Consider the following 13,360-nt stretch of genomic DNA (forward strand, 5'->3'; position numbering starts at 1 on the left):
ATTATGTTCCCTCTCATCTTGTGTACCTAGCTCAGTCAGCAGGCACGGGAGCTGTCCTTGGACTAGGAGGGCACTTAGCAACAACTGAAAACATCAGTGTGTTATCAACATTCTCCTCATACTAAATCCAAAACACAGCACTAGGAAGAAATTTAACCCTATCCCAGCCGAAACCAGGACAAACACTGTCATTCCTGTCATTTAACTTGTGCTGGGTAAGAAGCACTACCCAAGAAAAATGTATGAAAGATGAGGAGGCTCTCTCAGGACAAGAGAAATGTCTTTTACCTTCTGTGGGACAGTAGCAACTGCACTGTATTTGGCCTAAGAGTGTAGGATTAAATTTAAACTGAATCCTCCCTCCTAGTTACTAGGAAGGTTTCTAAAACTCCAAAATATCCCAATAGTGATACTTCACGTCTCCTGACGTATTTTGGATCACTCTGCCCAGAGTAGTAAGTGCTTTACAAGCACAACTCAAAAAGAAAAATCCTGCCTCAAAGAGGTATCAATGTAAGTTAAAGAGAGAATATAGCAGAGGCACAGAGAAATACAAGACCAACACCAAGAGAAACTGATAGACGTTGGTCTCAAGAGTATCCGTAGCCTAATTGAGCTTTCTGTAGAATTGTTATGTAACAAGGTTTAATCTTTTGGCTCATTTAAGAGAATTAAATAATTCATTTAATAGAATAAAATAATTCCATTTAATTTTTTAAATAGAAAGGGTAGGATGCATCTCAGCTAAAATGAGATGCTTCCTCCTGTCCTGCTCATTCTGGGATCCCTCCACTGTGACTGGAATCCAGGAGACGATCCCACCCGATGCCGAAGTTGCTACCTAAAATGGATCAGATGGATTGTGCCCTAAAAGTGCCTGGTTTGGTGGTTTTTCTTCTTTTTTCTGATGATACAGAGAGCCTTGGGTGACTAGTGCAGCTGTAACATACATGTTACAGACATGTACTGTCAGTTGAAATGAACCTTATCCAAGCAGAAGTACTCCCATTTGTTAGTGAGAACATACTGTGTCCACCAATATATTCATAAATGACTCAAAAGAAATACAAACCTTCAGATTTTTCACGTCTGATAATCTTTGAGGAGGGTATGATGACACAGAATGGAAAAAATACCTGTTGCTCAAGTCATCCAGCAATAGCTTCTACTTTTATACACTGAATAGCTATCAGAGCAATGAATAATACAAGTATTTTGCATTTCTACTCTTGATTTCATCCAAGATTCCCAAACAGCATTGCAAATGCTAATGGATTACGTGTCATAGCGCACCGCTAAGGTAAGCATATATAACTAATATTTGCAGCATCTGGTTTCAAAATTCAGCACATGAGAATACTTTATTGCAAGATAGGAAGTCTAGTCCACTGACCAGCAGTTACAGGGAGAAGTTGTCAGTGAGCAGGATAGGCATTTAAAGTGCTATTGGTTTTAAAGGTTTTACTCTGTGTCTGAAAAGCCATCCAGAGCTAGGAATATCATGAAGGAGCATGTAGTGAATATCAATTTATATGAAAGGTTCTGTGGGAAACTGTGCTCAAGTAAATTTCCATTAAAATGTCAATTCTAGGATCCCCCCCTGCCCTTTTATTTTATTTTACAGAAGATCTAGAAATTACGAAGTAGCAATGAAAGCTGAACCGAGCTCCAAACTCTGACTTGGTTTCGACTTGTACCTTCTGTAGCTCCTCCGTAAAAGTCTCATGATAAACATCGTCTCCTCCTCGGGACTTGATCCAGTTTCTCTCCATGTCCACCCCGATAACATCTCCAGTGCACAGGTCCTCAAAGGTGCTAGCCAGCAAGTGGGAGATGTCCTGAGGAAAAATGAGGATGTTAGTGCTTATGGCCTGAGACAGGATCGGAGGAGGTCCCCGGGCGAGACACGAGGGTGCGTGAAAATGGCTGGAATTAGCGAACCGAGGAGGAAAAGTGAGGGAAAAGGGATGGGAAAGGTACCCGGGAAGTACCCCAAAAGTGAACACTGTGGTGCGGAGGCGTGTGTGCAAGTATGTGCGTGTGTCTGTACACAAGGTTGTGCACACACACAGTGTGTCTGTGCTGGCTGGCTGTACATGTAGGTGATGGTGGCGGACACGGTTCTCTGTGTGCACACAGCGTGTGCGTGTGCCATGGTTTATGTAGGGGTGTGTGTGTATGGGGCTGTGGAGTGTGTGAGGGAGAGAGATACAAGCGCTGTGCAGGGTATATGCGTGTATGTCCCAGGGTGTGTGCAGGGGTGTGTCTGGGTGTGTGTGTGTGTGTCGCTGTGCAGGGGTGTGCGGCTGTTTGCAGCAGTGTGCGAACGTGTGTGTGTCTGTGTGCAGGGGTGTGAGGCCGTTTGCAGCACAGTGTGTGTCTGTGTGCAGGGGTGCGAGGCCGTTTGCAGCACAGTGTGTGTCTGTGCAGGGTGTGTGCGTCTGTGTGTCTGTGTGTGTGTCTGTGTGCAGGGGTGTGAGGCCGTTTGCAGCACAGTGTGTGTCTGCAGGGTGTGTGTGTCTGTGTGCAGGGGTGTGAGGCCATTTGCAGCGCAGTGTGTGTCTGTGCAGGGTGTGTGTGTCTGTGTGTCTGTGTGTGTGTCTGTGTGCAGGGTGTGAGGCCATTTGTAGCGCGGTATCTGTGTGTGTGTCGGTGTGCAGGGGTGTGAGGCCGCAGCACGGTGTATTTGTGTGTGTCTGTGTGCAGGGCTGTGAGGCCGTTTGCAGCGCAGTGTGTGTCTGTGTGTGTGTCTGTGTGTCAGTGTGTGTGTGTCTGTGTCTGTGTGCAGGGTGTGAGGCCGTTTGTAGCGCGGTGTGTGTGTGCGTGTCTGTGTGCAGGGGTGTGAGGCCGTTAGCAGCGCGGTGTGTGTCTGTCTGTCTGTGTGTCTCTGTGTGTGTGTGTGTCTGTGTGCAGGGGTGTGAGGCCGTTCGCAGCGCGGTGTGTGTCTGTGTGTCTGTCTGTGTGTCTGTGCATCTGTGTCTGTCTCTGTGTGTGTGTGTGTCTGTGTGCAGGGGTGTGAGGCCGTTCGCAGCGCGGTGTGTGTCTGTCTGTCTGTCTGTGTCTCTGTGTGTGTGTGTCTTTGTGCAGGGGTGTGAGGCCGTTCGCAGCGCGGTGTGTGTCTGTGCAGGGGGGTCTGTATGCGTGCCCGTGCGGCCCAGCCCCGCCGAGTTACCTGCGTGCCGGGGGAGAGGCCGCGCTCAGCCATGGCAAGCCCGGCGCTGGGGTCGCCCCGGCCGGCCCGGCCCGGCCCCCTCGGCCTGCCACCGCCCCCTCGGCCTCCCGCCGCAGCCCGGCCGCGCCGCCGTTGCTGAGCGACCGTGTGGGCGGGAAGGGCCAGGTCGCCGGGCGGGGGAGCCGGCCCGGGGGCGGAGTGGAGGCACCCGGGGCTGAGCTGCGTCCGAGGCCACCCCGGAGCGGGATAACGGGGGCAGCCCCCCCACTGCCCTCCCCGGGCTTCCTCACCCCTCCTCACACAACCCCTCGCCGCCTTCCCGCCGCCATAGCGTTGTACCAGCGCTCTGGGAGGGCTGAGGGCGGCACCCCATGTCTCTCTGGGGCTCGTACCCGGTTTCTGCCCTTCCTCTGTCAAAATAGGTACTTTTGTGCTCTTTTAAAGCAGCGGGGCTGTATGAATTAATAAGAAACGAAATAAAATGTTGACTTGAAACTTTATGAGGTGATTTGGGCTTTCCGGGGGGCCTGACTTGCCCCTCTGCTGCCGTCGGGCTCCGGTGCAGGCCGTGAGTTTGGCAGCTGAGGGAAGACGACAAACCCTCTCCTTCTTCCCCAGCTGCCACACGCCGTAGAGGCACGGCTCGTCCCTGCCGCTGCAGCCGGGCTACGAGGGCTGGAAGATGGGGTAATTCACATCGGCCTGAGAAACCATCCATCTTCCCCCTGTCTGCCGGAGAGCCCTGGCTGTGTACGCCGGTTGCTAACAACAGCCGCCTGCTCCTGCTGAAGCGGGTGAAACTTTCCTTAGAAACCATCCTGGTGTAGCATTGTCTGCCTGTCCTGCCTCCTTTTTTTTCTTTTTTTTCTCCCTCCCCCTTGCCTCTTGCTTAGAGAGAAGGAGCCTGACTGTGGGCCCCAGGGCTTCTCCATCGCTATCAGGGTCATTGGGCTCCATCGGGGTTCCTGTAAAGGGGGTTTGCAGGGGTTGGAAGTGGATGTGGGCAATGTTACTGCCCTCTGATGGTACTTCATGGAAAATAACCATCGTAAAAATAATTCACCAACAGGTGTTGTTGCACGAGCAGATAAGCAAAAGGCCTAGGGGGCAAGCCCCACGGCAGCCGTGGGGGTGGTTGAAAAACTGGTGTTTGTAGGCATGTGGCACATGGGGTTGTGACTACACGGTGTTCGTCAGCTCACCCAAGTCTGCGTTTGGAATAAGACACCAAATTAGATTTGGAGGCACTGCCGTGTTTTTAGTTTCCCTGTGAAAAAGGGAAACTTGCCCAAGGGAAAGCTCGGCAAATCTGCAATATCCTGTACCAAAGGTTAAGGCAAGTCAGAGAAATTGCTGACATCTGACAAGGGTAGGACCAGGTACCTGTGTGTTCCAATAGAAAAGGTTCACAGTTTTGTTTCTGTGCAGGCCCATAGTGTGTCCTTGCCTTTAAAAGTAGGTTGAGCATCCACATTTTGACACGTTTCCATATCAGAATTCCAACTTTTCTCGTCATGTGCTATTACAATTGATTATAACATCTGTTTGCTAACTGGAATGTTAATAAAATCCAGCATTTTTTAAAGAATTCTTTCCCAGCCTTTAAGAAAGCCTTAGAGTAGTGGCAGTAAAGCAGATGTTTTTGTTTAAAATAGTATATAGATGTACATGAAAACTGACTGTGGAAAAAACTTTCAGTACTTTCATCTTTACTGTCTTTCAGTAACTTGCCAAGCAGATCATCTCAGTTTAGAAGCTGGATCTTTTTTTCCAACTGCAGCCCAGAAATGCACTGTGAAATCTGGAAGTGAAGGTGAGATCCATCTGTTTGGTAGTCAAATGCAAGATCAGAAAGGGGGGCTTAAACACTGGTCCAGAGCTACACACAATTGTTTCCCATATGACACTGGTATATTTTTTGTTAGATCTCCATTTTTATGCCGTCATCATTTAGTCATATAAATTTTAAAAATACATGCTACTGTTCCCATTGTAAAGGTGTTTGTCACATATATAGTCACATTTCCATATAAATATGATGAACATTAAGAACAATTTGCATATATGTCATCCTCTTTATCACCATTCTAAGATATTTAACTTCCAAAGACTGAAAAGCGACTCATGCATGTAGGAAATGGAAAAAAAAAAACCCCAAACAGAAACTTTAGCCTACATTTATAGGTATAAATGTAGACACTTTTCTCTAACTGCCATGTATGACTTCTACCAGACATTTTACCTTGTATTTCCCCTCTGTACCATGTAAGGTTGGATTTTATGCTGACGTTTTGATTTGGATTGGGTGTGTGGATCTGAAGAGACTCCCGCGGGCCCCGCTTTGTATGCTTGTGTGCAGTGTGGAGCACAATGGCATTTCTCTTGGAGGAAACTAATCTGAAACTAAGCTCTCCAGGAGCTCACCTCATGTGCTCCGTCAGCTAACGGGTTCTCAATCTACAGGACCAGGCAAAAGCTAGTCTGAAATAAAACATCCGCAAATGCCTACAGAGTGGATATTGTCTCCTGAGCACCAACTTTTTTGCACTGCAGTTCTGCTCCTAGTGCACCAAACCACTTACTTGCTAAGGTAGACGTAGCCTAAGGCACAGACCTTAGAGGAACCATAAGTTCTGCTAAAGTCCGGATTATTCCACTCTTAAAAGTAGTCTCCGTGTCGTGTCAGGATTGTATTGCTTTTCTATATTTATTTTGTTCACACTCTCCAAGTGGTCCCCACACATTCCTTGTAATCCCACGAGGACTCTTCAAAGTTCAACCTTTGTCCAAAACCATGCTTTCTTCTGGTAGTAACATGTTCAGAAAAGGTCCTTCCCATTGTAACCTAACAAAATCACTTTACAGTCATGGAGGTGGTTTGTTCAGGCATCCAGGTACCAAATCACACTATGGATAAGGCAAGCCCAGCTCCTTCTTTCTGCCTGTTAGCTTTCTAAGACTGACAGTAACAGAACATATTTGTATATAAAATGGCCAGATGTGATTTGAACGCAATCAGGGAGCTCAAGTACTGAGAGGCGATGCGTACATAGCTACATTGCAGAGTGGAACTGTATCTTACACTTTTTACAAAAATAGCAAGCTCCATAGCAGTTTTATTTACCTTGCTCATATTTTATCAAAAGTGTAGATGGATGTTATGACCTGGATCTGTAAGTCAGCCAGTATATTTCTTTATATATTTTAAAGCAATGGACAGCTGTGTTTGACTAACCGTAATCTTAAATTATTGTCAACATGTCCTTAGGACTAATAAATAGCATCCTTTCACTAAATCAAAACAGCTTGCAGAAAAGTTCATACATCTTTCTTCATGGCGACCCCAAAATCTTCACTAATGTTAGTGGACTTCCTTACAGAGGGAGAACTCACTAAACTGATTCCACTCACTTGATATTTGAAAGGTTTCTTTGAAATTATGAAATTTAGGACACTCTTAAAAATAAAAATCAAAGTTAAAAATTCTGCTGAGCCATTATATTAATGCAACAATATGGATTCATTTGGAAATATGTATCTATACCTATCGCAAATGTAAATATAATTCAAATTATATATATATGTATATAAAAAGATATACAAAATAGTCTTGGGTTATATATTGATTTAAAAAAAAACCCCACAAATCCACAGGGTTCAGAATGCATCAAGACTCAAAATATTTTTGGATATTTTTAGCAATTTCTGAAAACAGGACAAATCATGCAGACTTCAGGTGGCATTCTTTAGATGTGGGAAAGTAAGGGAAATGATATTGCTGGAAGAATTGCACTGTTTTACATATTTGCATCTGGATAGCAGAAAATGATTTCTAATAATTTCGATTTCTTTGCTGAGATCTTCTTGGGTTTGGGTTTTCACGAAACAATTCCCAAAAGTACGCTGGTGAATGATTCACTTTGACGTTGCTGCCCTCCAGTGGTCTTATTAAGGTTTCCATGTATTCAGGAAAGCTTTTAAAAACAAACATTGTATTAAATCTTTGTTCTGATGAGGCAACTGAGCAGATAAAATACTTCCATCGCAATCTAGCATATTCTCTTACCAGTGTATTAGGTGAAGTGTGTTTATTCACTACACTGGCAAAACTATATATTATCCTGTAGTTATTGCAGATGGAGCCAAACAGGTATCACTGGAACGCGGCTCCCCTTTGCATGTTACCTTGAAGATGAACTAAAAACAGCATCCACAGTCTGACTCTAAAACCCGAGTAAAATTTGCAGACACGGAAAATGGAGAAATAACGTTTCAGTTTCAGGTGAAAAATGCCAAACAGCTCAGTTTCTAAAAGCTGGCTTCTCACATTGCACTGCTTCCTTGTCCTGCCAAAGTTGTTTGTTTCTTCAAATGTCCTAGTTAGTTTAAAGACTATCCATTTCTTACAGATGTTGCCTTTCTGGCTGTACTTAGATCAACTCCAGTTCTCTTGGAGACAGTTTGAAATAACCTGTGATTAGCAGTTCCACCTGGATATTCTTCATTATTTTCTCTCTTAACATCTTGTATGGTGTTATTTTGTGGCTGTCTCCTGATGTGAGTCAGCCCTTTCACTTGCTTCCAGTTTACACTTCCTGACTTTAAGCCTTTCTTTGTTTCCCACGCCTCTCTCCTGTATCTACGAGTCCGTCCCTCACTAGAACATGTCAGTGGGTATTGCCGTACTTCTGCTGAAATACTTACGCTGTAATTTCACTCAAGCCGCATGGGATCTTACAAACCAGACACACCCAACATGTAGGAGAAGCATGTGGAAAATGCACACACAAAGGAGCCAGTCATTCCTTTCCGACAGTGTCTGGGCAGATACATCGCTCTCTAATTAAGCTGGAAACAGGCTACGCCTCCACGCAGAGATCCAGCTGGAGGGTGCAGTGCTGGTGTGACACTGGGACTCTCAAGCAGAACAGAACAAGGGGCTCATACTCCACATTCACCAACATGTTCCCAGGTCCCTGGGTCAGAGAGGGTTATTGGACTACAGTGTCTGACCTCCTTTTGTCAAAAGCTATTACATGTAGCCCAAAACAGTTTACCCAGTAACATGTTTTGTTAAAATTAGTGGTTTTCATTCTGTGGTCCTTGACTAGCTGGGGGTCTACTGATTATTTGTAAGGAGTCCATGAAAGCTAACTAGGAAAGCAGCCTTTCGTTAGATTCACAACCCGATATTTGGCATCTGCTTCTGGATATGCCTTTGTTCCCCAAAACAAAAATCCCACTGCAGATTCCAGGTTTGCATAGATATACATGGACTAGCTTTGTGTGAGCCCCTTGTGTCCTGGAAGCAGTCTAGCGTGGCATGGCATGGCATGGCATAACACCACAAGAACTAATTTACACTGCTGAGAATAACCTACTGATTGACGCTTTTCAGGAGAAAATATGGTTCTCTCTTCCCTTGATTCCCTTCTGGGTTTCAGTTTCTTTTGGAAGTTCTCCTTCTTCTTACTCAGCAGCCAGGGTTTCTATAGATGCAAAGAAACCTTGGAAGAGGAGAAACTTTGGGTCTGTTCCTTCTATTTTTCTCCCTACCCTTGGGAGCTCCTGTCTGAGATCACCCTACTACTTACTTTTTACCCCCTTGTGACTTATCTGGCTGGGCTCATTCAGCCAGGCCATGGCTGTCAGAAAACCATGGCTTGGGACTGTCTTGTGCTGGCCCAGTGCCTCAGTACTTTACCAGGCTTTCCCTCCTTGTCTTGAAATCTTTTGCACAAGAAATTAAACACCTTTTTTCTTACTTTCATCTGGTAAGTTTTTTCTCAGCCTCCTGTCAGCAAACTTGCAGACACAATGTGTTTGCAGATATTCCCCTGCTCTCTTGGTTTGTGCATTAGTGAAAGGGAAAAATACAAATCATTCTTCCATGCCTGTCTGTGCTCTAGATGTCTGTAATGTGAAGATGTGCTGAGCAAGGCCGTCAGCTGGTAGAGGATGGGACGAGGTCTGAATCTTTGGAGTAGAAGATGGAAAAGACCCACCATACGCCTCCTGTATGGTGCAGTGCAATGAGGAACTGCCACCTAATTCAGAAGGAAAAGGAATCCAAACAGCTCTACTCTTAGGATTTGTCGTCTGGATTTGTCCCCAGCTCTTGGTTCTGCTTTAATAAGAGCATGAAAAAAAATATGTTTGAAGCAGATGGTGATCGTGACAGGCCCAGATTCAGACAGCTTACATTTAGCATGAACTGTTGAATCCAGTGTTCCCTCTCGGTCAGCACGCTGAGGGCTAGAGGCAGACACTTGAGAGCACTGGAGATGAAGCTTGTAGGAATGTCAGGCCAGGAGAGAAGGAAGTTTCTAAGATGAACCTCAGGAGAAATGCTTTTTAAATTTTACCTTAGCATTGAGTTATTTTCACCTCCCTGAAAACGGCTACTCCAAACAATCCAAAGCTCCAAACAATCTCTTTCCTGGCTGTGTGGTTGCAGGGTGGTGAATGGGGTGGGTTTAAATGTATTTTTATCCCTTTACCCTCAGGAACTTGGACACAGACAAATGACCCAGAAGGCCAGCTGAGTTAGGGCTGCATAGCTGAACAAGAACATCTCACTTTAGTCCCAAAAGATCATCTCAAGGAGACTGTTCACTTTGGGACAACATGAATATGGAGTACTAGAGCTACCTCCAAAGCCCTTGCAAGGGTAGGATAGGACATAAGTCAATTGATCACAGGCAACACAATGCCATCTGTTGCAAAGAGTTGGAGTGCAAGGAGAGGACATAGGCTGTGCTGTTGGAGAGGGGTCTCTGACTGCCATCTTCCAGAGAAACAAAGGGCTCACGGCTGCTGCAACCTGGCCCTGGTGGCAGAAATGCAAAGGAAGTGGCTTGGATTTCCTAAGGACAGCTTGGCCTTGTTTTCAATTCTTGCTGCCCAAGTTAGCTCCAAACTGTGTCCTACCCCCTGCAGACTGGGAGGAATCTCACTGGAAATAGTGTCTGTAGGAGTACGGTCAGGGGAACTCGGTGTGAAAGAAAGAAAATCCGTCCCACTGGGATGGGACAGTGCAAGAGGAGGTGGTGTCCTGAGGGCATGCAGAGTCTGTCATCAGAAAAACAGACAGACTGTTTTTCTGTCTGTGTTTATCACCTCACTTTCTCAGAGTATTATTTCATTTTTGCTGGTAGGGAAAGATAAGGCCGGCTCAGCCAAACCAGCAGGCTTGCATATGCTTTTCCATGAGCCCTGCAGTGGATCAAAGAAAGCGAGGAGGCAGCTTGGTTCACCAGCCAGATGAACTGGTACCTGCCTACAGAAACAGCATCTTCTTTGCTGCTGTTATGACCTGGACTGGGCAAACCAGGGGGTCATAGAGGTTTCAAGATTCCCTCGGGCTAAATTAAGGTGAAACGACACCAAACGATTGATTAAATGTTTTATTTATGATAGAAGCAACCTGAACTTGGAAAGTGTAATGGTAGGCAACGTGGGTTCTATTGAAACATGTAGAAAAAGAAGAGGAAAGAGAGAAAAAGAAAAAGGAGAGAGAGAGAGAAAGGAGATAGAGATAGATACCACCACCTTTGGATCCCGCGATGATGATGACGGATGTGGTAATCCTCCGGTGATGGGCGCGCGCTGGCTCCTTGGGTTGGTGTCCTTTTATAGTCTTGTCCCCACCTCTCGGTTGTCAGCCACATAATTTCTAGAACTTGCTGCGCAGGCGCCATTGTGGAGGGGGTGGTCGTGAGGGGTCTTTTGGGTGGTCTTTGGGTGGTTGTGAGCCCCTTCCTCAGATAAACTCTTTATGACCTTTTGCCATATATGGTGAGTTGTCTGGTTTTGGCAGAACACGGAGCTGCGCACCCTCCGGCACGCTCTCCGTGTCCTGTGTTATCCGACTTCTTATTTGCAGCTTATCATTGCTATGCAGAAACTTGTTTGCTGCAATGTTTGAGACATCAACTTCACATTAACACTTTAAATCTCTCACATCTGCCCAGGCTAGCAAGACACGTTCAGTAGTACCCTTTATTCTGCCCAGGAAATCACGAAGCAAGGGATATGTTGTTCCATTTACCTTCATTTATTGCCATCTAGCTGGCCATTACCTAAGGCACTGAGACAAAGGCAAGGAATTGCCCTAGCAGGGAGGTCCCAGAATGACTGTTTTTCTCCCCATTATGCCCTGCTGTAAACCGCACCTAATAACTCTTCTATTAAGCTTATTACTTGTGTTTGTATTATAACATATCTCTAGGCAGGCTATTCTAGGGGCTAGTTACATGATCTTTTAACATTTCAGGGCTTATTTCTAACATAGGAGCTTTCTTAGGGTTCTGAGCAAGGAAAGGTCTCCCAAGGGAAGATTTTGCTCTTAGGACAGTGTTGCCAACAGTTGCCTACATTCGGGTGCCTGTCATGTAAGGACATGCCCAAGGATACAAAACGCAGCTCTCTACAGCTACCTGAAAGGAGGTTGTAGCGAGGTGGGTCTCACTCTCTTCTCCCAAGTAACTAGCGATAGGATGAGAGGAAATGGCCTCAAGTTGCACCAGGGGAGGTTTAGATTAGATATTAGGAAAAATTTCTTCACCAAAAGGGTTGTCAAGCATTGGAACAGGCTGCCCAGGGAAGTGGTTGAGTCACCATCCCTGGAGGTATTTAAAAGACGTGTGGATGTGGCACTTAGGGACATGGCTTAGTGGTGGACTTGGCAGTGCTAGCTTAATGGTTGGACTTGATGATCTTAAAGGTCTTTTCCAACCTAAACAATGCAACGATTCTGTGATTTGCCAGGGACTGGCAGACATTGACGCAGGATCTATTAGAGACCAACAGCCTTCTGGAGCAGAAGCAGAAGGCCAGATGGGACATCCCGCAGCACTTGAAATGACACTAAGGCTTCTGTGTTTAGGCAGCCAAGTACTGTTTTTAAAGTTGTTAAGTTCAAGGAGCAGCACTTTGCCCCCACAGGAGCACCCAGAGACTATCAGTGACAGATTAACAATCAAAGCATGGCCTGACCTTCAGTGCTATAGTTTAGCATGGAATCCATTACAGTGTTGATTTTGACCTGAAAGCAACCGGTTTCCTAATGCAAGAAGAAATGCTTGCATTTTGAAGCTTCACCATATTTTTGATATTCAGCAGAAAGGGTGAATTCTTTTTTTAATTGCACTTGGCCTGAAAAATACACCCTCCTGCATCTCCAAAGTGCAGCCCAGAATTATCCCTGATGCATTAGAAAGTAAGCAAAACCATTCAAAAGCTCATTTCAACCTGGGCTGCAGCTGGGACCTTGGAATTCAAAGCATCAGGTCGGCATCCTTATTGGGGTTGAAGAATATAGGCTATAAAACAGCAAGAACATGTCCCATCATGTCCAACTGGCATGTTCTTGTGCTGAGACACCGCACGGTTGCAACACTTTTAAGTTCAATAAGCAGCCAAAGCTGGTTTGTTGGGTTGTCTTCTGTTGTGGCAGAGCAGCCCTTTTTACTTTTCATGTAAAGGAGATCCGCCACTGAGATAAGCAGGAGTGTGTCAGCTACGAGCACAATTTCTGTAGAAAAATAAATGTCGGCGGGGATTCTCACCTTCTGCTCCAGCAAGCAAGTGGCCAGAGGTAGTTTTCAGGATTCACGGATTGCACGGTGGCACACGGGTAGCTGATGGCATAATTTGGGCTAGGTGGATGAGGGAAGCCCTGGGGAGCTTACGCAGGTGCCTGAGGTGCCACAAACTCAAAGGCAAGGCCCAGGCCACAGCTTCAGGGTCTTCTTCTCTAGTTCTTGCACAGCCCACAAGCTCGTAGCTGGGATCCCACTAGTACATATTAATAGCAGTCGGATAGCTCTGTGTTTTAGTTTCCGGGTATTGTTCCCACAGGCACGTCTGCATGCAGTTGCACAAACCAGGTCTCCTACAATCGGAGGAGGTGCACGTCTGTGTAACGGCTTTGCTGGTTTAAGTGCCTTACAGCAGGAGCAGGAAGGAAATGAGTAATTTAACTTTTTTGCTTTGGCTGCACCAGGCTTGCAGAACTGATGAGGAGGCACCAAAAAATAATAAAATACTTCCTCAATGGGCAACTTCTATGGCTTTTTCTGCACCCTGATATCCCCTTGGTGTTTTCTTTTCAAAAATCCAAATAACACCACCGGCCAGAGGAATGTGGCTGTATTTGATTCTATCAGGAGTATAAATGCATGATTT

At 45.8% G+C, this 13,360-nt stretch overlaps 2 protein-coding genes across 3 annotated transcripts in view; one reads left to right on the top strand and one right to left on the bottom strand.

Moving 5' to 3' along the window:
* Positions 1–3,205, bottom strand: part of DLEC1 (DLEC1 cilia and flagella associated protein) — a 41,890-nt gene extending 38,685 nt beyond the window's left edge. The window contains exons 1-2 of the mRNA XM_075140877.1: positions 3,173–3,205; positions 1,698–1,838 (exon numbers count right to left, since the gene is read on the bottom strand). Coding sequence (XP_074996978.1) covers positions 1,698–1,838; positions 3,173–3,205 — 174 coding nt within the window. The remainder of the gene's footprint in view (positions 1–1,697; positions 1,839–3,172) is intronic.
* A 7,184-nt stretch (positions 3,206–10,389) lies between these two features.
* The window catches only part of PLCD1 (phospholipase C delta 1), a 67,276-nt gene continuing 64,305 nt past the window's right edge, over positions 10,390–13,360 (top strand). The window contains exon 1 of one of the 2 annotated variants that reach the window (XM_075144272.1): positions 10,390–10,792. The gene's annotated coding sequence lies outside the window, so the exon portion shown is untranslated. The remainder of the gene's footprint in view (positions 10,793–13,360) is intronic. The other variant, XM_075144274.1, reaches the window with a different exon arrangement.

The sequence above is a fragment of the Calonectris borealis genome, chromosome 2, assembly GCF_964195595.1.
Source record: "Calonectris borealis chromosome 2, bCalBor7.hap1.2, whole genome shotgun sequence".
Classification (NCBI taxonomy): Eukaryota; Metazoa; Chordata; class Aves; order Procellariiformes; family Procellariidae; genus Calonectris; species Calonectris borealis.